This window comes from Toxotes jaculatrix, chromosome 6 (genome assembly GCF_017976425.1).
Source record: "Toxotes jaculatrix isolate fToxJac2 chromosome 6, fToxJac2.pri, whole genome shotgun sequence".
Taxonomy (NCBI): domain Eukaryota; kingdom Metazoa; phylum Chordata; class Actinopteri; family Toxotidae; genus Toxotes; species Toxotes jaculatrix.
In genome coordinates, this window is record NC_054399.1 from 5,371,432 (window position 1) to 5,397,198 (window position 25,767).

General features: G+C 41.9%; 3 protein-coding genes across 5 annotated transcripts; 1 reads left to right on the forward strand and 2 right to left on the reverse strand.

Moving 5' to 3' along the window:
• Nucleotides 1-3,417: 3,417 nt before the first annotated feature.
• On the reverse strand, nt 3,418-8,954 carry LOC121183104 (flavin-containing monooxygenase 5-like). Of its 3 annotated transcripts, none has more exons than XM_041039969.1 (10): nt 8,792-8,954; nt 7,198-7,386; nt 6,524-6,712; nt 5,998-6,163; nt 5,685-5,827; nt 5,312-5,508; nt 4,950-5,085; nt 4,592-4,811; nt 4,153-4,225; nt 3,418-3,913 (listed from the first exon to the last, which is right to left on the reverse strand). In XM_041039969.1, the coding sequence occupies exons 1-10, from the start codon at nt 8,936-8,938 to the stop codon at nt 3,499-3,501; spliced, it is 1,875 nt and encodes a 624-aa protein (XP_040895903.1). In that variant the 5' UTR covers nt 8,939-8,954; the 3' UTR covers nt 3,418-3,498. The 3 variants fall into 3 exon arrangements, with proteins under 3 accessions (XP_040895903.1, XP_040895905.1, XP_040895904.1); XM_041039971.1 differs by having other exon boundaries at nt 8,824-8,939; XM_041039970.1 differs by lacking the exon at nt 8,792-8,954 and adding an exon at nt 8,117-8,595.
• Nucleotides 8,955-9,026: 72 nt separating this feature from the next.
• Nucleotides 9,027-14,326, forward strand: ubxn6 (UBX domain protein 6). The gene is made up of 11 exons (XM_041039972.1): nt 9,027-9,207; nt 9,725-9,882; nt 10,376-10,440; nt 10,566-10,694; nt 10,832-10,929; nt 11,105-11,180; nt 11,555-11,639; nt 11,802-12,021; nt 12,138-12,268; nt 12,448-12,596; nt 12,801-14,326. The coding sequence occupies exons 1-11, from the start codon at nt 9,125-9,127 to the stop codon at nt 12,924-12,926; spliced, it is 1,320 nt and encodes a 439-aa protein (XP_040895906.1). The 5' UTR covers nt 9,027-9,124; the 3' UTR covers nt 12,927-14,326.
• Nucleotides 14,327-15,986: 1,660 nt separating this feature from the next.
• On the reverse strand, nt 15,987-25,587 carry chaf1a (chromatin assembly factor 1, subunit A (p150)). Its single transcript, XM_041041254.1, has 16 exons — nt 25,299-25,587; nt 23,703-23,750; nt 22,536-23,173; nt 21,888-21,950; nt 21,494-21,738; nt 21,274-21,355; nt 21,123-21,191; nt 20,619-20,836; nt 20,168-20,336; nt 19,872-19,952; nt 19,442-19,543; nt 19,074-19,314; nt 18,128-18,293; nt 17,534-17,858; nt 17,303-17,387; nt 15,987-16,938 (listed from the first exon to the last, which is right to left on the reverse strand). Exons 1-16 carry the CDS (start codon nt 25,360-25,362, stop codon nt 16,826-16,828), a joined length of 2,709 nt encoding a protein of 902 aa, XP_040897188.1. The 5' UTR covers nt 25,363-25,587; the 3' UTR covers nt 15,987-16,825.
• Between the last annotated feature and the right edge of the window lie 180 nt (nt 25,588-25,767).

The following is a 25,767-nucleotide window of genomic DNA, read 5'->3' on the forward strand; positions in this document are numbered from 1 at the left end:
GAAGAAACCTTGAGCAGAACCAGGCTCTGTGTGGGTGGCCATCTGCCTCGACCAGTTGGGTTGAAATGGGGTGGTGGGTAGAGGGATGGGGAACATGGCGGGTGGAGTGTTTGGGGTTTGGGGGGGTGTTGGGGTTGTGTGTGTGTGTGTGTGTGTGGGGGGTGGGGGGGGGGGGGGGGGGTGGAGGGGGGTGGAGGGGGGGTTGAGGGGGGGGGGGGTTGTGGGGGCGTTCAGCCTCAGAGGTCAGGGACGGAAGAGCCGGAGGAATCGTTTTCTCAAAGATTTCTTCTTCTTTTTTTTCGGTTCCTCCTCTTCCAACTCAGTCACAGTCAGATTTTTTAACTTCTCCATTGCCTCATTCTTTAATTTTTTCTCCTTCTCTGTTCTTGTCGTCCAAAGCATCTCCACTAGCCTGCACATTTCTTCACGCCACTGTAGCCTTTCCTTGTCCAGGTCCTCCTGCGCCATGAGCAATTCGGCCCTGAAGTTGGAGGTTGCCAGCGTTTGCTCATCCAGGAGGCGGGACCTTTCCTTCTCCCATTCATTTCTTTGTTTTTCAAGGTCCTGTGTAAACTCAGCCTTTTGGTTAGAGGTTATCTGCAGCTGTTCATCCAGGATGCGGGACCTTTCCTTCTCCCATTCCTCTCTTTTCTTCTCCAGGTCCTGCGTAAATTCGGCCTTAAGACTGGAGATCACCTGTGATTGTTTGACCAGGATGCTGGACCTTTCCTTCTCCCATTCCTCTCTTTTCTTCTCCAGGTCCTGCGTAAATTCAGCCTTAAGACTGGAGATCACCTGTGATTGTTTGACCAGGATGCTGGACCTTTCCTTCTCCCATTCCTCTCTTTTCTTCTCCAGGTCCTGCATAAACTCAGCCTTAAGGTTAGATGTCACCTCTGATTGCTCATCCATAAGGTTGGACCTTTCCTTCTCCCATTCAGTCATTTTTTTCTCCAGGTCCTGCATATACTGTACCTCCAGGCTGGAGACTGTCTGCAGTTGCTCATCCAGGACATGGAGCCTTTGCTTCTCCCATTCCTTATTTATACTCTCCAGGTCCTGCATAAGCACAGCCTTGTCTCCCTCCCACTGGCATTGTGACTTTTCCAGGTTGTTTTCAGCCTGTGCCAGTGCAATTTTGATTTTGGAGATTTCCTCCTCCTGTCTGGCTAGTGAAGCTTCCGCCTCCTTTCTCTTCTCTGTCTCAGCTTTGAGAGCTTCCTCTAAAGCCTGTATTTTTAGGGCAGCATCTTTTACCATGATGTCCTTTTGTTGCAGCTCGGCAAAAAACGTCGCCATGTTATGGTTTACATGAGCTTCTCTATAATTGATCTGTTCCTTCAACCTTGTCAGCTCAGTGACCAACATGGCCTTTTGTCTTGCCAGGGTGCATATGGTGTCATGCTTCTTGTGCATGAGCGAGTGAAAGCGTTCTAGCTCTGGTTCTGTTATATAATACAATTGTTGAGTCAGTTCTTCAGGCACATCTTGTGGTGTTGCTTCAGGCTGAGGTTGTGGTGTTGCTTCGGGCACATCTTGTGGTGTTTCTTCAGGCTGAGATTGTGGTGTTTCTGCAGGCTGAGGTTGTGGTGTTGCTACGGCCTGTGTATATGTTGCAGGTTGCATTTTTTTGTACACTGTAAATCTTTCCAGTGGTCTTGCTGCAGGCTGAGTTTGTGGTGTTACTGCAGCCGCCATGTTATGGTTTACATGAGCTTCTCTATGATTGATCTGTTCCTTCAACCTCGTCAGCTCAGTGACCAACATGGCCTTTTGTCTTGCCAGGGTGCATATGGTGTCTTGCTTCTTGTGCATGAGCGAGTGAAAGCGTTCTAGCTCTGGTTCTGTTATATAATACAATTGTTGAGTCAGTTCTTCAGGCACATCTTGTGGTGTTTCTTCAGGCTGAGGTTGTGGTGTTGCTACGGCCTGTGCATATGTTGCAGGTTGCATTTTTTTATACACTGTAAATCTTTCCAGTGGTCTTGCTGCAGGCTGAGTTTGTGGTGTTACAACAGGCTGAGCTTGTTGTGTTACTGCAGCCTGAGGTTGTGGTGTTGCAGTGGCCTGTGCATATGTTCTAGGCAGTGCTTTTCTAACCACTCTAGATTTTGCCTGTGGTGCTGCTACAGCCTGTGCATGTGTTGCAGGCTGTGCTTTTTTAATCACTGTAAATTTTGCCAGTGGTGTTGCTGCAGACTGTTTCTTGGTTTCCACGGCAGCCTTCGCTTCCATCTTCACTGCAGACTGTCTTTTTGTCTGTACTGCAGGCTGTTGTGGTACTACAGTCAATGCAAAGCGGTTTCGATGAGTTGAAGGTATTTTGTCCTTCTGTCCCTCCTTTGTGTGGCGTTTCACAATCCCCTTCGGCTTTTCAGTCTTTGCTGGTTCCATTGATGGTGCTTTTCCAACAGTCCTGTCCTTTTCACAAGGAATTTCTGGAGTCTCGTCTTATGCGTTTCCCACTTGTGGTCTTGCAAACAAGATTTGAGCTCTCACTGGTTCACAATAGGGACCAAGTTGTAAAAGTGATAGTCTATATACAAAGTGTGTTTATATAAGTACTGTCTGTGATGATGTCATGATGTCACATCATCACTTCATGTGTCTTTGATCACTTTCCATGCAGTCAGTGAGTCTATTGGTTCTACTGGTTTCTGAATTCATTCATTTTTGAAACATGCATTTTGTGGTTGTTTTGAATTGAATTGCATTATATCAAGAGGTGTTTCAGTTCTTTTGTCCGCCCTGTTTATATGTACAAAGGTGGCTACACCTTGTCTTTTCTTCTCAAGAAAACAAACTGACTTTCACTCCTGAGGTAACAGTGGCTTCCACCTTGTAGAAGTGTAGATAAGTGTACTATAGTTTATAGATCTTTTTTTCAGATGCATTTCAGTGAACAAATAAACAGTTTATCTTGAAATATGAGCTGCCTCAGTTATCGCTGGTGTGCAATAACCTTGCATTAATATGGAGAGATGTATAGTGTGGTATGCTGTTGAAATGTCCCTGTTATTTTCATCTTAAAGGTGTGAAGCACCTGGTTCTGTAGCAAGTTTCTTGTGTTATTAAATTTGATACTCATAGTATTGCATTTATGTTTGGCTGTAATGTGATTTGTGTCATAAAAATAAGGGTTATAGTTGGCTAATTCTGATGTATACGTTTTAAGTTCACAGTATAGCTTTACAATAAGCTAACGAGGCCACTCTGCACCCAGATCAGAGTCAGAGTGGTTCAATATTTGTTTTTTGTTTGTTTTTTTCCAAAATAGTAAAACATATTTTTCTATTCTGAGTTTGCTTTTTCAAAATATTTCAGGTCTCTTTACTGACATGTAGCTCAGTACAATGATTAATCTCATGTTCAAAACCAAACATTTCATACAACATGCCAAAACTATAAACTCAAATGTTACTTTGAAAAACTTTATTTCTCATTCAAGCAGCCATGTTACTATATTCTTGCATGCTCTGCCCACAGCACTTTGCTTCATTAAGGCACATAACCAGGCAGCTTACTGAGGAGATCTGAAGAATGAGGGAGGAGAGAGGAGAGAGGGAGTTTCTTGTAGCAGAAGCAGCACAGCAGGGTAACTCCTGAGAAAATCACTATGATGCTCAGTCTAGAAGAGGGTTTGGTTTCTGGTTCTGGTACCACTCTGGTCCTGAAGGGTTGAACCACTCGCTCCCACTGAGTAAGAATGGCCTGACGGGCACCAACCCACTGGCCCGGTCCAGTCAGACGGTACTGATATGGAGTACCAGGACCCAGCAAAACCTGAAGTCCCAGTCTGGGGTCCTTCATCAAGAGCGACAGTATGTTTGGTCGAACCCCTACCTGCTCTGCCAGAGAGTCCAGGTAAGGCATGTAGTCCACCTGGAGGGGGTTAAGCTCAGAGCAGGAAAACCTGAAAGAGGAAAACAAAACAATTCTAAAAACAAAACCAGTTACAAGCGTTTCACAAAACAATTTAGTCAAGAGGTAATTGGTCAATTAATAAAATGGTTAAAATACTGACAAGAGTTGAGTGGGATAATCATCATCATCATCATCATAATGTGTGTGGATTGTGTTCACAACATTAGAGTAAAATTTTTTTTTATCATCATCTTATGGGTTATGGAGTGTGAAGATATGAACAGCTACCTCTGGTGCATTGTTGCAGAGTCTCTCTGAATTTCCTTCACCATGGTCTCTTCTGAGGGGAGGGTTGATGAGCCTGCAGGGGAAAAAAATCTGAGCACATCAAAATACAGAGACAAAAACCTAGAGAAGAAGATTTATACCTGCGCGTTATGGGGTTTTTGGCATAGTTGTAACTACTGAGGTGCTGCTATTCATAAGTGCAATACCTAAAAGCGTAATAACTTAATTTTTGTTTTAGCACAGCTACAGTATGTTATCAAAAAGAGGTTCACGTCTCATACCAAATATCTTAACATCATAAGCGTCTATGACAGAACAGCTAAAAAAGGGGTTTTCTCTGTCATCCAAACTTTTGTTGTCAATAGACCTTCATCCTAATACCAATACATAATTCTTCTCACACTGTCAGCAAACATGTAGAAACTCAGGCGTGCTTCACCTTTAAAAACTTTTGTAGCCCAGCGGGCCTGCATCTCAGCCAGTGGGTTGACAGCCCCCAAGGCGTTGATGAAGCCCACCACTGCCAGCGTTGGATGGCTGAGTCCAGGAGGGAACACATGTTTGTAGAGACGCAGCCTGTAGCCACTTTTAGCCTGCAGAGCTGAGGGCAGGAAGGGGAAGCTGTAGTTGTACCCTGTGGCAAATACCACCACATCCACCTGTATGACACAAATGCAAACATCAGATGAATACGAACCTTAACAGGGAATCCAAAACTGGATGCTGCCATATCACACTTTTCCCCATTATCTGACATGGATCAGAAACATGATTCACAGTCTAAGAAATGTACACACCTTGTTTATGGCACTACCATCAACAAAGACCACACTGGACCCACAGAACTCCTTCACGTTTGGTTTCACCTGAACACGAGCTGAGATGATCCGAGCCGGCAGGTCGTCATTCACAACAGGAATCCGTGCAAAAAATCTGCCACAAGAAAACCACCAGCACATCACAAACTTTACGTAATGACCACACAGCATCTTAAGTCGCACAAATAACAAAATCACCAGCGTGATGTTTGTTCTGCTCACACTTTTATACTGTGGGGTGTGATGAAATGATGGCCTTTTGTGTCGTGCACTTGAAAATAACCAATGAAAACTTGACCACACAGTGAAATAAAGATGTTTATCTACAAGTGTCTTGTTACCCGTGTTTTGGTTTCAGGCCATATAGTGTGTGGTCAAACGCTTTGTTCAGGTTTTTCTCCACCATCTTGTTGATCCTTGAGGGAAACAGTTTCTGTATCATCAAATCCATTCGAGAAGTCCCAACGAGGTCAGTCGGAAGTCCCCCCGGTCCTACACGGCTGACAACCCACGCTCCGCTCCTGGTACTCAGGTACACCTGCGGGTCGGGTCAGACCAGAGAGGATAAATGTGAATGAGCTTATCATCTTTTACACTTTCAGCTTCAAAATTTTTTTTAATCTTACAGTCAAAGGTAGAGTTGACTTGACATAAAACAGCACTGCTCTATTTGAAATAGACCCAACAGTTAGTGTTCTTAGAGTACTTCAGTACCTTCTCAGCAACTCTACTGATGTCCACAGCAATATCACCTCCAGAATTTCCGATCCCAATCACCACCACTCTTTTCCCCTGCATCCCTTCTGCATTTCGGTATTCCCAGCTGTGGAAATATCTGCCTTCAAAGCTCTCAATACCTGGAATGGATTAAGAAAAAACATAATGTATCGTCCATGACAATATATCTATTATTCTTTTACACCTTGTTGTATCCTGATTTATGTGGAGGTGGAGCAAGAATGGAAACAGCTACAGTGTGGCTTTTGCAAATGTGACATGAAATACTGTATATTATGATTCCTGGTACCTTTGAAGTCTCTGAGCGGTAGGTGAGGCTGGGTGAAGTGTCCAGTACAAACTATTACTGCGTCAAAAACATGAGTCTCCCTCTGACCCCCTTCCCTCTCGGTCTCCACTTCCCACTGGCCGGTCACAGTAAAGTCCGGAGTCTGCCTCACGCTGAGCACGGTAGTCTGACACACACACACACACACACACACACACACACACACACACACACACACACACACACACACACACACACACACGCACGCACGCACGCACACAATGTTGAATACACTGCTCTGTATCTCTATGCTAACATGCATATGGCATGGTATTTATATTGCAATACTAAAAAAAAACAGTTTGTAAAAACTGAAAAATGTAAACACCCTCACCAACAAATTTTTAGCTATAACCAGAATCACAATCTATTATTTGTGTCACATTATTGAATATATTTCTCTTTTTGGCTACATGTTAAAAAAAAACACAACAAAAATTGGCTGGTCATTTTATTGGCTTTACAAACAAAGCTGAAGACCACTAACCTGGAGCTGTATGTGTTGCAGCAGATTGAATGCCTGGGCGTAGAGGCGCAGATACAGCAGCACCTCAGAGTGGTGCATGTTGTTAGGGAACTCAGCAGGAGGAGGGAAGTCACTGAAAGACATCATCTCTTTGGAGCTGTTGATCACCACCGACTCATAGATGTTGGCTCGTCCAGGCTCTGGCTTCTCCTAAGCATGACACGATCAACAAAACCTTAACTCACAGTACATTCATCAGCAAAAGTATATTCATCAGCAAAAGCAAAAGTAGGAATCTGATTAGTCAGTAATTTAAAATTTGATCATATTGGCTTTTTTTTTATTGTATTATTGATTTCCACTGTAAGCTGTGATCAGTCTTGTATGAAAGACTTTTTGTGTAGAATTTTGTGTCTTTTTTTTACATGTGTGTTGGCATCCCATCTCAGGTTAGCATTTCTCAATTAAATAATAAACAGCTTTGCCCACAGTTAATCAACATACTATATGCTAAGGTGTTAATATAACAAACAAAAGTTAAAAAAAAAAAATCTCTGACTCACTGACTTCATCTTCATTTGCTGCCACTTACTCCTTCACAGTTAAACATTTATAGATTATAGATATATATAAAGTGCAAATATGACCTCTTAACATACAAGTGTTCATACGAAAAAAGGAAAGGTGCCCTTGACCTTAAATCTCCATAGACCTCCAATGTCGTGGCTGCTCTCAAAGCAGGTTGGCTCCAGACCTTCTTCCAAACAGGCCTTGATGCTGGTCAGACCTGTAGGACCGGCACCGATCACTGCCACCTTCTGAACCATACTGGAGAGGAAGCACAGCAAGCAGGGATGGAAACTGATCTGAGACAGAGGCTGGACCTGGAGTAAGAAGAAAGGTTCAGGAGGAAATTAGTGTCTCACTGTCTTTCAGTCTCTGATTTGCACCAGAGTGTAGCTTTTTAAAGGTGCTTGATTCAATCAAGATAATTATTTACATTTTGCTTTGACAGTATGAAGTTTAATGGTGTACACTATCCCAACTAAAGATCTGTCTGGTCAACTTTTCCTCTGGCAGTTGGACAAGGCAATTTCACAGCCTAACTATTTCACATCTCTGTTTTACAATGCCTGACTCTCATCCCTTTGTCCCCTTCATCATATTTATGCACCAAGAAAGCACCTCATGGCTCGACTATGGAAAACATTAATGTCAGCATCAACCTTAAAACCCCATACTCCTGCTGCACAAAATAAAACTGAGCCTACAGTTCCTATTGTCAATCAATATGAATATACATGATAATAAATTGTTTCATTGAGGGTCACTGTTTCTAATGTCAGGTTTGTGGGATTAAAGACACAAATGATCATATCGGAGTAGAAAATCAGAAGCTTGACTAAGTTTTTGAGTTCTAATTACCATACATCTCTCTGTCACCAGCACAGAAACACACACTGCTTCACTCAAACACAGTATAGCTAAAGTAGCAGCAACAGAGCAATGATTTGTCCAATGTCACTTAGCATTTTACAAACCACTGTAACAACAAACTGCACCTAACAACAAACTGCAAAGCTTTTAAATCCAAACACCTTCCATCGGCCTTACCTTTTCTTCACAGGTGGAGAGGAATAATGGACTTCTCTTCCTGCTCTACTCCTCAAACTTCTTTAATCCGTTTAACTAATGAGTCAGTTTTTAACATACAGACAGCTCAAGTTGATGATTGATCAAATGTGGGCCCTCACACCAAGTGAATAAATGTAAGTTATGTAACAATCCTGGAAAGTGAATTGCTCCTCTTACTGTGTTGATAGGAGTTATCAAAGCGGCGCTACCAGAGAATGCAATGCAATCAGATCAAACTAAGGTGGTGAGTGGTGAGTGCTTTTTGTTTAACGTGTACTAAGACCATGCAAAAATAGCAAAACAGAAGACAAAGTGCAACGTCAACATGGCACTTGCCAAAGGTTGGGCCACCTCAAAAAGATATTGGAAAAAATAAAAACAATATTAAAGACTTAACGGATTAATCTGACTGTGAGATTGGACATGATATATGAACTTCTGTCTCCACTCAAAACAATTATAGTTTCATATTGCTCGCAACTCTATAGGAGTTCTCTAATTAACTGTTGGCCAACTAACTGGGCCAAACCAAAGAGCCTCCGGTAAATAAGAGACAGACGTGCACTTTGGACCTTTGGACCTGGCTCCGTCGCACTCTCAGTTGACGGCAGGTTAAGCGCAGTAGGTTACACAAATCAGCGGAAAAAGACCTACCGTGTATTTATTCTGAATAAATGTGATCTTGCCTGGTTTGGTCAGTTTCTCACGAAGTCCCTCAGACAACCCTGTCATAAATAATACGTTGTGCCGTGGCGGAAGATACAAGTAGGCTCTACGGCTATTGTCTGGTTGCGCATACATACTGAAAGTCCATTTTATTCTTCAGCGTTCAAACACAGCCACACGGCGGCGACACAACCGTTTACAAGGCGGAAGTAGTTTGCGGTCAGCAGCAGAAACAATTTTTGTTTTGGTCCTCCTCCTAGCTGAGGCTACTAGTCAGGTGCTCTCGTTCCACTGCCATATTTTCACTGACGGCTGAAGGAAATGAAGAAGCTTTTCGATGACATTAAAAAGGACATTAAATTTAAATCCGCCGGACCTGGAAAGAAGCTAACAGAAGACACCAGGCAATTAGCGAACTTTTCTCAGTTGCTATAGCGTTAACTACAGCTAGCCACGTAGCTAGCTGGCTAACGGTTTGCAAAATCGAGTTAGCTGATAGCTACCTGCTGGTCTTTAATGGGTACTGGGTCGGTATTAGTATGCCGTAAAGCTAACCAGAGCAATGTCGTCCAGTGATTTTCACTGTACTTTGGTAACCTTTAACGTTTACCGCTGTTAGCAGCTAGATTATGTAATTTTCAGCACAGTGGGAGGCGTCCATCTAATTTCAGGGCAGCCACAGTTAATCCATGAACAAGCCTATTTAGCCAGTGGTTAAAGGGACTTTTACTCGTAACGTTGGTTAAACCAGGAATTAGCTGCTCATTAGATAACAGGCTTGCAGTGTGAGCGACAATGTTGTCGCTCGCTAGTACATGAAATAGCCTGCGCTAGCTTCAGTCTGGGGAGGGAGATTTGAGCGCTAACGTAGAGCCCCAGTGTGTCTCCTCACTTCGCTCTTTTGTCTTCATAACCCCTCAGTACCAAGCCGCAGGTGTTGCAGAGCAGCTCCGGTACCAAGAATAACCGCCATGCACCCAGTGAAGGAGCCCAGAGGGCTGGAGCCGCAGCTCTGGCCAGAATTGAACAGCGGTCGAAGCCGAAGGTCCATACCTCTCAGGACGCCATCAGGAACCAAGGCGAGACACGTAGTCAATGACTGACTCTGGGTGGTGTCTGAAACCAAACTGAGCTGACCTCCACCTCTTCCCCATTTCTTACTTTATTTGGACAATGAGACATTAATGCTTTGAGTAATGTTGCTTTGTTAAAGTCTTTGCATCCATAACTTCCACTGTAATACAAATGGAAAATTTGTAGTAGCCATTTTGTTCAGGGTGTTGTTTGAAATTTTAAAAAATGTTGATATGGCTGAAGTAGCTCATTAAATACTCTGGTACAATAGTACCAGAGTATTTAATGAGCAGATGGCATTTGAATGTGCTACTAGGTAATGGTTATAGTCTATAGTTTGAGTTATTTCAGTCATCTCTGGTTATCTTCTTTTTAAACTGCAAGATGAGAGTTTCATTAACGAATTTAGTTTGATTACTGAGGATCTGTTGATTATGCCAAATATGCTGGTCACTAGAAAAGACATATAATTGCATGATTTTCTGCATTTGCTTGTAGTTAGAAGAGAACTGGAGGCAGAGGCGGCTGTGCTGGCTGAAAAGGATAAGGCAGCTGCAGCAGAGGTATGCATTACACTGATTTGTTAGGGTAAATCAAGGTTTCTGAAGTGACACCATAAAGATTATATTTGCCTCGCAGTGATAAATATTTAGTCTGATGATACTGTTAAATGCCAATTTCTTTTCAGGGATCCAAAGTGTCAGTGAAAGATCCCAGCTGTCTTTCAGTGTCAGGTGTGTATTTCACCTGTCCGCTGACTGGAGCCACATTAACCAAGAGTGAGAGGGAAGTACACATTAAAGAAGCTATTTTAATGGTATGTCTGAAATTATCATTTCTTTTTCGTCTCAGGTCCAATCAGAATGTGTGTGCAACATAATGTGATTTGAAGGAGATTAAATGATGTCCTAGCTAATGCTGTTAATAAAACACGTATTCTGTTTTCACTCTCAGCGGTTTGAAGAGGATGCAGTTGAGGCTTCAGTTATGATGATCCACACATTTAACAAAGACAGAGAGAAAGTGAAGGCTGCTGTGGACATCATAAGCAAGTAAGACACCTGGCAACAACAATATTAATGACAGATGAAAGATTATGTTCAACTATGGCTGACTGTGTTTAACTTTTGAGAGAATAGTAAAAAAAAAAACAGTTCAAAGTACTTCATTAACTTGATATTTTAAACAATCGCGTTATTTCATGTTTCTTTGTTGTTTTGTCAACAGGTATGTGGAAAATATATGTAAGTGTCCCACAGAGGAGAAATACAGGAAGATTAAACTCAGCAACAAGGTGTTCCAGGTGTGTAAGAAGCTAGAGTCTCAGTACCCGCAATTTTATTTTTTGGCTCAGAACTAATAACATTTATGACCCATAGCAAGATGCAGCCTGTGGCCAAAACACTGCAGCCTGACCCAGTGGATCCATGGCCCATGTGTCCAGGGCTGCATCTGATTGGCCAAATGTCAGCATGAGTGTGAAAGCATGGCACATGTAAACAAAACTTACCGCATTTCAGACCAGCTTGTGCGATGTGTTTATCACGCACGTTCACATCGCGATGACGATGAAAAATACGATTAATCGTGCAGGCCTATTTATGATCGATCCCTGTGAGGAGAAACATAAGCGAGATTCAGATTTTCATTTCTTTGTTGCTCTTTGTTTTATTTCAGGAAAAAGTACGTTCTGTGGAGGGAAGTAGAGAGTTCCTGCAGGCCCTGGGCTTCACAAGCATTATGCTTCCTGTCGAGGGTCAAGGTAAATTAATCCTAGTGCTTTTGGGGGAGTTTTCTGTGCGCTTACCAATGGTTTATCACTGATTTATCATAATCAGCAATAAAAAGTTGACCTGGCAAACACAGGTTTTCATGAACATTTAGTCAGTCATTACATCTTTTGTTTAACTTACCTGGAGATCAGAGGTGGAAGAGGAGTTCCTGGTGTTACCAGAGCAGAGTTCTGATGCCCTGGAGTTGATGAAGGAGAGGAGCGATCGTCTTCAGAGAGGAGAACCAGTCAGAGCCCAGCTGGACAGACAGCCTCAAGCTTTCAGGCCCTCTCCCAACGCCCAACGCTTTGAGCTGCCGCCAGAATTCTACAACCTGACGGCAGAGGAGCTCAAGAGGGAGCAACAGCAGAGGTACAATCTCCTTGTTAATAGATTTTCCATTTATTGACAGACTAATAAACAGAACAATGTTAACACTTCAGACAGCCTGCAGTAAATGGCCAGCATGTCTTGTGTTTGTTTCTTAGGAGTGATTTGGTGGAGAAGCAAGCCATGCTGCGCACAAAAGCCATGAGGGAGAAAGAGGTGCAGAGGGAGAGAAGGAAATACAACTACACCCTGCTCAGGATCAGACTGCCCGATGGAAACCTGCTACAAGGTAAGACCCCCACCCACCTTTTTTGTTTTCTTAATCAAAACTGTTGAACAAAAAAGTTTTGTTATAGTTATCATTGTCAAAAACCTGTCAAAGTTTGATTTTGTTGATAGCCCAGATACATTTCATTGAGTCACTAAAGATGATTTGTGACACCCCCCCCCCCCACCCCCCACCCCCAGGCACCTTTTATGCATGGGACCGGCTGCCTGTGTTGTTTGGGTTTGTACGGGAGTCCCTGGTGGACGGCTGGCAGCCCTTTGAGCTCATTGCTCCTGGAGGTCAAAAACTACAAGAGTCTGAGGAAGTCGCTCTCGCAGAGTGTAACTTGGTGAGTTGAAACCAGAGGCATCTCGTGAAGCTGGTCCACATATTTCTACACAGAAACAAACAGTGAACAAATGACCAAACATAATATCAGCAGTGAGAATAATTGTGAGTTGCAGTCTCAATACATACCAAAGTGTTACTCCTCCAGTTCCTCCGTTAATATTTATGGAAGTTTGTTTGGTTTAACTTTTTTTTTTTTTTTTAGGTCCCTGCAGCTCTGCTCACCTTTGCCTGGGATGCAGCTGTGCAGGCAGATATTGCAGCTGCTGGTGGAAAGAGCCCCACGCTTCTCAAACCGGAGCTGTTGGGAACCATTCAGACCCTGAACTGAGCAGACCTACTCTGTCCCTGAACTCTCCGTGCTACCTTCCTGCCTGGCACTGCAGGGCTGAAATTGCTCCTTGCAAACAACTAGTGATGAGTGTGTTATTACAAATGCTAACGTAAATCAGTGGCAGTGATAAACTGCCACCGTTTATCACTGGGGAGAACGTTCCCAGTGACGTTATCCCCAGGATAACGTCGGCCTGCAGGCTGTCTCAGCAACACATTCTGTTGAAAGAAGTACTACTAACAGTTTTAAGGAGAAAGCAAGGGACGTGTTGTTTTATGATGCATCCTGAATGTACATGCTGTGTAGTAAACACTCTGTGACAGCTGTGCTCTGTGCTCTACCCCACAATCGACCAGTCAGGTAAACTTCACATGGCATGTTGAGAGACCTTGTTTTAACTGTGTCACCTCTTCCTCCTGTGTGGGGTTTTTTTTTTTAAGTAAACAGTCCATCTGGCTTATACTACTATTGCATTAAGAAAAGTAGAGCATACGCCTGTGACTGCACAGTAACATAGAAGAAAATCAAGAATAATGAAGGCAAGTAAAGCTGGTTGTACCATTACTCAGTCATATTTACTATCTCGGCACCATCAGTAGCTCTTTTGACTTTAGAAGCTGCTAGGTGTCATTGCGCTGGCTTTACTGAAGACTTGAAATGCTTTTAGTTTGGCAGTGTTGAAGGTTGACTCAGTGTTTTGTCTGTCAACTGATGATTGACTGGTCTGATTTGATGTGACATGAGTGTCTCCCCGTTACTATAAACATACATAAGCTTCTGTGTCCCGTTCTGTTGTTGTCCCCTGCTCTGCAGTGGCCTTGAACTCCTTAGTGTTGTACAACAGGCTTTTGTGGTTGCTTCTATAATTAAAACTTCAAATATAACAAGTTTTATATGTATGAGCACAAGCCCAGAGGTTTTCTGGATAGTTTGACTTAAGCTACAGATAAGACCCCAATGTACAGTTTTATTAGAGTGTTAGCCATGTGCTGTCAGTTCTAATACCAAAATATTTTCTTATATTTAACCAGTTTTAAGTACTGATTATATACTTTCATTATAACTTTATAACATACTGTCTGTACAGCACCCCAACAATTCAAGAGATAAATGGTTTAACTGTAGAGGCGCACTGCAGAAACTTCATGTAAACAGCTTGCTAAGGAATGCATGCAGTCATGAGTTACAATTCTGTTAAAACTGGCAGCATGGAATCCCGTTGTCCTAATAGTGGTGGTTTTAAATAAATCTTGAGACTTCTATTTGTTTGTATCAAACACGTTTCCTTTGATAAAATGGGCGTTTACTTCACAGTGGTAGTCATAACCCCTTCCATTTCACTGAATCTGATGACAGATCAAAGAAGAAAAACTGACTAAAGTTTGAGATTTACCCCGGATTTGTGTTGATGTCTCCGATCCATCTTTTGTTTTTTGTTTCTTTTTTGCTGGAGGCTTGTTGTTGAAGGTCAATGCATTTGTTTTGATAGTGAGTTTGCGAATATGTACCAGGCAAATCTGTAAAAGCTAATTATAGTTTCTCCTGCTTGTGGTTGGTTAAGATGACAACAACCTACCTCTCGCCACTCATTTAATACATCCCAAGTAAGTTGTACACTGTCTTACACTGTATCTTGAAAGTTGTGGGGTTGTTACCACCTTAAACCTGTACCAATATCAGTTACACATTCTGTTTCATGCAGAATTCGATAGGGTCCCAGCATTTGTAAGACCAGGTCAGCCATAAGCAACATCTCTGCACTCCACAGGTAATCAATGGAAAGGTGTAAATGTTTTTATCAGCGTTGTAACCTTATTAAAATAATTAGTGAGCAGTTGTTATCGGTCCAGATGTTCTAAGTTGTGTTCTGTTGCTTTTTAACCTGCCTGTAATAAGGGTTGCTTGCACTGCATCACATCAACTTTTGTTTAATAAACACAATTATGAGGCAAGTCTGTTTAACTTAACTGTGTACCTAAAGGATAAACGTAACATCCTGCGTAGACAATAAACATTACAATGCTGAATTCTCTAAAAAGCTCTAAGACAAACCAAGACTTTTTAAAAACAGCAAATGAAACCATTGAGGGTTTCGAGAATGTCTGACACTTTCAACGTGAACATGTGATGTTTCAGTAGTGGACGCCTTTTTTGCTACTCCGCCTCAGATGTTGATTAAAGCACAAACGAGTGGAACAGAGTGGAAATACACTGTGCCTTTAAAGTTGTTCACCCCATCTGACTTTTTGTTATATAACAGCGAATCAATTGCAAATTTGTGATAAAAACAAAAAACAAACACAAGCATTTGATCTAAATTCTGTGCCAGTAAATACAACTAACTATAACTTCCTGAAATTCACTTGTAAAAGTGTAAAAGCACCGTTTGATCAGACTTTGTCAGCTTCATGATGTGTGAAGGCGTCTGTGTAGCTGGCCCAGCAGCTGACTGCAGCAAAAATCCTATACTGTAAAACTTTCCTGGAGAGAAATATTCAACCTGGTACTACAAAATAATAAGAGAAAAAAAAAAAAGAGTTCTCAGCTGGTAAACTATAAATTAAAGTTCAGTCAACTGCTAGCTGACCTTACAACAGGTCAACTGAGCATTAGTCCACAGGTAAGTGTACAATCGAACACATCCCATAAAAGACTGAATGCATTTATTGGGATTTAAATTGAGCAGGTCTTTCAAGGAAAAAATCTATTTTCCCAATAATTAGTTCTACATGATTATGTCCTTTCCAGGAACCTTCAGAGGAAATTACCTCCAAAACTAGAATGGCACTCAGTAGAGTGCACACCTCCACCAAGGCCAAAATAATAATTTAAAAAAAAAGACCTGTCTCTCAATGTTAAGGAAAGTGATAGGAAATGCATAATCCTGCCAGCTAATGAGCAAACCAACAGTTCACACTGATTCACAAAGATGACACTACCAACACTGAATACTTATTATTTGACTAAAAAAAGCCACATTCCATCCACTGTTGTTTTTCAGTTACCAGCCTCCTGAGTTGAACAACCTGTTAAGAAATATGAGCCTGTTTGAATGCTGATAGCATCATGCTAGCAAAGGCGCCCAGATGAGTGGGAGGAATGAAGGGAATATAAAAGTGCAGTACTTTTATTCATGTTTAATGAATTTATCCTGTTCAAGTATTCTTGAAAATACAGAAAATACATATTTATAAAACATTGTGACACTGGACCTAACTGTACAAGTACAGATCTAGCAACTACGCCAGTGAGTTGTCAGAAATAGAAATTGCAGTATAAATGCACGCACTGAAATCAAAGGGAAATTGTACAGATGGACTCTCAGCCTCTCATTTCCCAACTCTGATTTCTGTTAACCTATATACATTTAGAGCATAAGAAATCCACATCATGAATTCGACATTTCAAAAACCGTAAATAATGCTGTTCTTGAATGTTTCTTATGGAAAATAAGGCGTTTCCATTCTGCTCTCCCTCCCTCTGATCAACCCAATCTGCTGTAGCTAAAGCAGTGCCAGAGAGACCTTCACGTTCCACTTTATAGGGGCCCATTCCAAACATGCCTGACTGAAACATCACTGCAAAAAAATCAGACCCATAGTCAATGAGCACTGGACAAACCTGCCCTCAATAATCAAGTCACACACTCGGATTTTATGCACAATTACATTTTATGGGCAAGGTGGCTCCTGACTCTTTAAAAAAAAATATTAGGTGAGAGGGAACTCATAATACTGAGCAGACATCACCTACTGTGAGTTGCCTGTACCAGGGTGTGATGCTTCATCTTGTCTGAAGACCTGATTCTGTCTTGGACACAGCAGAGTTCAGGACCAGGAAGGAGAAGTTTATGGAACGAGGAGTAGCTTGGTTGGGGGAGACGGCCTATCCTGTCCTCAGGCAGTGGCGAGGGTAGGAGCAGCACTAGCCACGGGGAGAGCAGCGGTGTCGGAGGTCGTGACTTCCATTAGGACGTCTCCGTTGCTGGAGGAATTCTCTCTGGTTGGGCCTAGAGAGTAATATTTAATAAGGTTTCATTTTATTGTGGAGAAAGAAATGTATGCATCCATTTAAAAACTGGATTCTACCAAACTTGATGGAGGTTTTTGTAAATGAATGAGCTTCTGCCTTTGGTCTTAGCTCCAGCTACATGAAAATGAGAAGACATGAGTGGCATAGGTCCTCTCATCTAAAGACTGGACCATCTTTCCCTGGGTTGCACGGAGATGAACGCTCATGAGGGACGTGTCTAAGCGACTTCCTTGGGCATTCATCTTAAAAATCATGATGTTAAAATGTTAAAAGGTTTGGATCTTGGAGTAAACATTAAAAGTCAACCATGGGCAGCTTTTTGTTCTTCCTATGTAACTCACCGCTCTGTGTGGAGATGATGACGCAGTCTTCCTCATCATCATCCTCAGTGTCGGCTTGAAAACCATCGGCTTCCATTGCCTCCGTCTGGCAAGGACAGAGAATTAAGACCATTTGAGACGATTATAAGCTACAATAAAGTTGTGAAAATCGTATGTTCATCACATGATGATCTGTTTAAAATGATACAAAAACAAACGACTAACTGAAGTACACAGAAGGTGCTTCTCTACCTGCTCAGGATCAGTACATTTTTTCATGAACTTGGTGATTGACATGCTCCCTGTGCTCTTCCTTTTGTTGGCGGACGAAGACGCGGTGGAGGAGGAGGCCTGAGGTGTAGTGGGAGAGTTTCCCTGAGAGCCTGTGGCTGCCTGGGGTTCTTCACGGGACTCTTCTCGAGCTCCTGTGGTGAGGTAGGTCCACTGGCAAGGCACAGGAAGAGCCTCCTGTCCAAAACGGGACAGGACTTCCGCGTGCGCGTACCAGCAGCAGCGTCGGTAGGCTGAGCGTTTCTCATAAACAGCATTGTTCTTGATGAGGCGCTTTAGCTGTATTCTGGTGAAAGCAGAAAAATAAAAACAGTGATGTAGAACTTTAAAAACTGTAAATCTTAATGTACAAACATGTATAGTGGCTTGTTAAAACTACTTTAACTAAAAAACTAAAACTACTACTACTAATTGAATGGCAAACTACTTTCTAAAAAGATGTTTTAGAGGATAGATTAGTTTTAGTCATAACTGCATTGTTTTAATCATTTTCATTTTCTAAATGTTTATATCGCATATTTAGAGATAAGCCATTATCTCCAAATATTGTTTCACCTGGTGGGAATGTTTTCTGTTGGGCTCTGAGGGCTGGACAGCTCAGGAGGTGATGATGATGATGATGAGGATGAGGTCTGTTGACGGCAAAACTCCTGAAACTCAGTGATGATCACTTTGCTGCTGTTGAGATTACCGTGCAGCAGAGGTAGCAGCTGACCAAGTACTGTGAGAAAAAGAATATTAGCCAGTTTTTAGAGTAATGTAAATAGTTGTAAATAATAAAACAGACATTCTAAGATGAATTTGGTACAAACTGTATTATTTAAGTTTAGAGATTAACTGAAGCTAAACTTAAAGTAAACCTAACAATGGAAAAATGGAGATCACATTTACTAACGCAGTACTTATTACAATGACTGATCATGTGATGACTTTCAAATGGTGTTACGATTATTGAACCAGGAAACAGAGGTGAAGAAGTAACAGAAAAAAAAACAATAAAAACACAGACTCTGAAGAAATTAACAGTTACTAATGATATTTCTAGCAGCTGCTGGCAAAGGCACCAACACAATTAACACCAATTTACTTTGACTTTTCTTTGCACTTAAAAAAAACAAAAAAACAACAACAACAAAGTATAATGTTATGTCACCACACTGAAGTGGCGTAGCACTACAACTTCTCTTCAAAAATACCACCATATACAAAATTCCCAGCCAAACTGCTATTGCAATTTCTTTCCATATCAATATCAAAAAAAAAAATAGCCAACAATTTTCAAGATTTAAAGTTGCTTCAGGCAGTGTGTGGTATTACCTGCTGAAAGGGGCAATAAAAGAAAAATGGAGCCAGACAACCAACAAAAACCAGAAGCAGCAGTAAGCCACTCACAGCTGGCTGGCTGACGTAGCATTAGACACTCAGTCCCTAATCACCTAAAGAAATGCTGTTTTCCAACATTAACCTATGTATGTTAGTGAATCACGTGGCACACACTTACATTGTGCTTCTCTCTGGCGTTTGTCTAACCGCTCCACTGGGCTGTCAGCTTTGGGCAAAGGCTCGACCAGAGACACAGCGTAAGGCTGGAAGAGATCCAAACCAGGTCCTTCTCCCTCCCAGATGCAGCCCCTCACCACTGGCTCCAGCACCTTCATCTTCTTCTTGGTGGACATCAGTTCATCCCACTCCCGCGCTTTCAGTTTCTGTCGCAGTTTCTGCTTCTCCAGGTCGCCACCATCCTGGGAGGTTACATGTGTGTGTTAACATTGGTGCAAACAGGAAGAATTTTGAAATAAGAAAATCCAGAGAGACAAATTCAATTGTATTAAAAAAAAAAGACAACCACCACAGTAGCTTCCCTCATACCTCCTCTTCCAGTGCCCCCTCATCATCTGAAAGGTAGCCGTGAGGAACAAAGAAGCCATCATCATCGTCATCGTCATCTTCACCTCCTTCCTCCTCATCTTCCTGAAAATGATCAAAAAGTTCCATGTCCTTTAAAAAGTACAATGATCATTTCCTTGTTCTTACTACATTTCTCGTTGTGAAAACACAACATATAACACCTGTGTTTACGTTGGCGAGTGCTCTAATTCAGACAACTAAAAGAAAAATCAATCTGAAAACGTGTGCTTTGGTTGGCAAAATGCTAACTGCATGTGATCTGTAGATGTCAGGGTGCGTACAGCTACTTCGCATGTGTCTTAAACACTGGGCCTTGTTGTAGACACAACACAAACAGAAAAACTATTAAAATAAAGGAATGTCCATTCTTTTTCATTCTCCATTGACTTACCCCTTCACTGTGTGACAGGGACTCTCCTGGTTCTTCTTCCTCCCATTCTTCATCACTGTCCACCTCGTAGTCCAACAAATCCTGTGGTGACAGTACACGGCTGTTAGCATCAGAGCTTGAATCAAGTGCAAATACTCCAACATGAATGAAAAGTAAAGCTATGAAATCTTGGGTTTCTCAACTATGCCAATATATTCAGTTTCATCTACCATTAAAAAAAAAAAAAAAGTATGTAATGCTTAGGGTCGCTGGCATCTCATCTCTCACAGAAAGATGCCTTTGCACAATAGCTTTACCTTGTCTTGTCTGAGGGGACAACGAGGTGAGATGTGTGGACTCTTTTTACTCCAGGTGCCCCAGTACGCTGGACGGTAGTTCTCATGGAACTGCAAAAGCTTCATGGATCCATAACGTTTACGGTCAGGCACGCCATCTGGTTTGGGCGCCTCCACTGTTGTACACTCTCTGGGGAAATAGTTCACATGGGGAGAAGGAGAGGAAGAATGGTTAACCATAAAGATACAGGAAAATTTTAAAATCTTGTTTCATTTACAATTATGTTTCCAAATCTATACATAAGCACATATGTGATTAACAAGTATCTGAAGTTATAAAAAAAAAAAACTGTTAAAAAGAAGAAGAAAAAAAAAAACTCACTTGGGCAATAAAAATGCAGGTTACTAACACAGGGCAAGTGTGGGGTAAGCAGAGTAAGCAGATTAGGATAATCACTATTTCCAGTCTCACCTGAGCGAGTCCGTCTGCCTGGGTTCGGTCGGTCCTGACTGGCGGGGCTTTTGGCCGATCCACTCTTTCAGTCCATTCAAGTTATTAGAGGGGTTCAACAAACAACGGTCAAGTTCCTCCAAAACAGAGTCCTCACACTGAACCCGACACAGTGGTGCTAGAGACATGTTTTCTTTAATTTCAAATGGAGCAAACTTCCCACATGCAGCTGCAAGTGTCTGAAATGGCAAAGGGACAAAACAAATCACAGTTATATTACTGGTGCTTATTAATGCAGTTGACTATCTTAGTTAAAATGTATTGCAACTCTATCATATTATACCCTATAATACAGATTATTCCCTGAAGGAACATAATTGCTTTGGACAACAACATGGTGCACTAATGAGCACTGTAGTTCAGAAGAAAACACATTTATAGGGGCTAAAACTACCTGAACAACAAGAAACGAACAACAAAATATGAGACTGGTTTCACTTGATATGAACTGTGAGATCTGCTAACCTTCGGAGCCTGTTGAATCTTGGGTTTCTGCAGAAAACGTGTAATTTCGGCTTTCTCAGCTTTGAGACGCTGTAAACAGACACACACTGGTCAACAGACTATTCAGTAAAATGTACCCAGCTCATACCAACGCTCCTCTGCATAATCTTACATCTTTCTCTTCTTTCAACCGTTTCTCTTCTTCCTTCATTCGCTTCTCCTCCTCTTTCTTTCGTTTTTCTTCAAGCTTGGCCCTGAGGCAAATGTTAAGCACAACGTTTGGCACACCAAAATCAATCTCCAATCTCTTAAACCAATTTTATCCAATATACACTTATGGCCCTGAAAACATGGCAGACAGATTATCCTTTACAGGAACATTCATTACTCACTCTAGTTTGGACTTCCGTAGCTCCTCTTTAGCTTTTAACCTTTCTGCCTTTTCCTTTTCTTCTTTCTCTTTTTTCTCTCGTTTCTCTCGCTCATCTTTTTCCTTTTTCTCCCGTTTTTCCCTTTCTCGTTCCTCCTTTAGTCTGCGCGCCTCTTCTTTCTTTTTCTCTTTTGCAGCTTTAGCCTCTTCTTTTTGACGTTCCTTCTCCTGTCGCAAACGAAGCCTCTCCTCTTGTTCTTGTAAACTCTACAATTGCAAAAGTTTGGTCAGTTTATTTGTTTTCTTCTACCAAAACAACACTTTCAACACACGATGAAGTGGGTGAGAAATACAACCCATAATAAATCAGCTTGTGCTTGAAACCATTTTTTTGAACTGACAGCTAGAAGTCTCACCTTCAATGAGCGTCTTTTGATCTTTTTCTGATCTGCTGGTATCTTGGTGGTGGTCTTTGGCTCCTATGAGGAGAGGGTGAAAAACCAGTCAGATAATCCCTGTCTGACATCTGTCCTACTCAATGTTTCCTTTGCACAATATATATCTTAACATATTGCTGCGATAATATTGATACTGGGCTATATTTGAGACTGAGATTTTAACTGCTATAAAACTGTGGGTGTTTCACACAATGTCCTTACAGACATCCTCAGATTACTGTTGTCAAATTATCTGCTAAGGCATTTGACCCAATTTACAGATATTTGATTTTGTTAATATAGCAGATGCCTGGTGTGATAAAAGCAGTGGGAAAAGAAATAATTAATTATTGATCAATCAAACAATATTTACTAATGAAAAATACATGATAAGATGTCACAAACTCTATTAAACTTAGAAAGCAAACGGTAATCATAAGATCTAACCGATAACAGATTATCAAGTGAAAATCTACTTCCATCACATGTTGCATTACCACGCTGTACTGGTAAATAAACAATAAACAAAATCTTTCTGTGTCATGTATTGCCATTGATGGATTGCCAAACAAATTCCTGGGACTGAACAAGATTACACAAAAAGCAAGCAATAGGAGATGTGCATACTTTAGGTGTTACAGTGGGTGCAGGTTCATCATTCTTGGACTTCTCTGGTGAACTTTCAGACATGGAGCTGACGGATGATGCTGACAGCATGGACTTATTTCCCAAACTGGAAACATTTCCTGACTCATTCTGCTCCTCTGGCTCACTGTCAGAATCCTGTGTTGTGTCAAGCTGCGAGATAGATGCTGTCTGATTCCCATCTTCATCCTCCTCCTCCTCCTCTTCTACTTCATCGATGTCGACTGCTATGCAGTCTAAAGTGTGTGTTTTAGGAGTGTCATCAACGTTGCTGGATTTCTCAGAAGAGGCACTATTGTCTTTGCCCTGATGCTTATCTTTTGTTGGGAGGCAGGGAGAGGCAGGAGCAGATGAAATAAGGCACTTTACAGGAGGCAAGGTGTTGTCCTCAGTCAGATCTATAACCATATTCTCATCTGAGGCTGCAGGGCGCCTTCGGCTCAGGAAGCCATCAAGGGGCCCACGACCATTAACCAATGGTGGTCCACTGTGTACAGCGAGTGGAGCAGGCTCATTCTCATTTTCCCTGTCAGAAGGTTCAGGGCAGGCGTGTGCACACGGGCGTTTAGACGGCTGGTTCTCTTTAGGTTCAGGGTTCAGGCGCTTGAATGGAAGACGAGCTGAAGGCAAAATAAAAAGAAGGAAGAAAAAAAAAACATCCTGAGTAACGATTATAGCTGTATCTGTTCGTGTAATGTAGAACAGATTATGGGGCTATTGCATAGTTCATCAAAATGTTGCCAGAGAGCAACAAAAATTTCTAAAAAGTGAAATTATCACTTCATATACTTATAACCACAAGCATGACTGAATTTTAATTTATGAATATCTTGTGTATTACTAGGATTAATAATTCCATAATTTGAGCTTGTGCTGCTATGCAAATGTAAACAGAACAAACAGAACTGATATTTAATCAAAAACACACAAAAGTGGGGAAAAATCAAGAATGCAGAAGGAATACACAAAGGTGCATCGGTCATTAACGGGCACTGTAAATGCAAGGTATGATTAGGCTTGGAGAGCATTAACATTATCAACTCTGCATGATAGATTATCATCAGTATGATACCCAATAATGTCCTATTCTCACAATCTTACAATAGTGTCAAAAAATCTTCAAAAGTAAAATTTAAACTTTGATTTTACCTTGTATAAGTTTCTTGTTGGCATTGTTGCTTGGCTTACAATCCATGCCTGAAAAAAAGAGGAAAAACAAATCAGACAACTTAATTTCACAAAACCTCACTTAATATTGAAGTGTGAAACAATTAACCTGCATTGAAATTGGTCAGAGAAAATCAACAGACAGTTTTGACAAATGCTGAACTGATAGGCTGACTGATGAGCTTTGTGCAGCAGATGAAAAGGCTGTGCTGACTTAAAATGACCACCACAGCAAATAAAACTTACAGAAGACATATATGTCTCATAAGAGTTACTATATTTGAAATAACAACCTCCACCACCTCGGTGCGGATCACACATTTAACGCATTTACAGCTCCACTCGGCCACTTCGTAAGGCTCCCTTGCATTAACGTAACGTTAGTTTACTACTGTTATAACCACATGCCAGTGAAGCTACTGCACTGTGTGTTTTAAACTCCTCATCGCCCCGTAGTGCGGTGAAACTCTGAACTGCAAAACGTGCTGTAATAGTATGCAACATGGGTGTGCTACCGTTACAGTGTTACGATGAATGTAATGGTTGTGTTTGGTTTGCTCTCCCGCCAACCGGTGCATTAGTCGGTGCGGCAGGCCCGGTCGAGTCCGCAGGGCACGCACCTTAGGTCTGTCAGCCAAAGGATGCCAGCCCGACCACAGTAACTTATTGAAAACTTCGCACAGCTACGGCGAATGGTTATAACATTATGTACTACAGCCACAAGATACCTGGAAGTGTGACAGAGCGACGACAAAGGCGCAGCTGTGGGGGGGGATCACCTATGAGACCGGCTTTCATGTTTGGTGCTAACGTTAACCATCTCACAGGGCGCTAACGTGACTAGCTTGTCTGCTAACCTAATAAAACTAGCAACTTTGCTATGCACCCCGGCCACGGCTATGAGCTAGCAACAGAACAATCCGTGCTGCCAAGTTTGCCACTTGGTTTAATACTTTTAAACGATAATGTAACTCGTGAATGGAAAACATTGGTATTTTAAGACATAACTTGCTTTACCATAACGCTACTGTTTCTTGTCTGAGGTCTACGTTTCCGAAATAGCGATTAGCAATGCCGGTGTTGTGTCGAAGTTTGTTTCCCCGAACCGTAGCCTGAACCGAACCATATCCCTACACCCAGGCAGGCTCTTCCATGAAGCTTAACCATTAGCTAACTCTGAACTAACTCTTAGCCAGTTACATCTGCTACGCAAAACTATAAACCACTGTAAGCCTTGACCACAAACTAAAATCGGGTAGCCAGTTAGCTGTACACAGCTAGCTTTAATGTTTGTGCTGCTTTAAAAGTTAGCGGCAGAATCTCACATTAAATTAGTTAATGGTTGTCTCATGGCAGTGACAACAGCAAACGTTAACAGAAGTTAGGGAAAATGAAGTTGCTAGCTTTACATAACTGAGCGTTGAATGGCATGGCTCATTTTTATTTAAACTAAGTGATCATTTTGTGCTCGTCAATCACGTACAGACACAACTCCACACCGTCCATATTACATCGCTTAACATTTTGGCAAGTTCTTAGAATCCTTTGCAAGCCTATTAGACATGGCATTAGCATTACCTCTCCTTCGGGGAGTCGATGCTGCCAAATGTCCGTCCACAGATGGGTTTTCCGCCGCCAACATCCCAACCACTGACCCGGGGCTCCTCTCGTTTGCGATATTCTCCGGCAAAACGACTTCAGAATAGCGGCACAGTTTGTGTAAACACCCGAGTATGCCCCCGATAACGAGCCAAATGCTGTGCGGCTATTTAAACGGCATGTATTTCAAATTTATTTAACATAAAACATAACGTGTCCTCTTTCCGCATCTCCCACATACTCCCTTAGTTTACCCCGCTGCCTGCCTCGCGCTCCTTAGTCGGAATTGGCGGGAGTGTGGCGCTCGCTTCAATAGCCTTCGCTGATTGGTTAGCGTCAGCCACTAGAGGCGTTTGATTTATACAGCTGTGTTGCACTTTGAGCGGCGTTCCGTGTATCGGAGCGTTTTGGAGTATTTGTAATGGTACTAGAGCTTAAATCGTCGTGT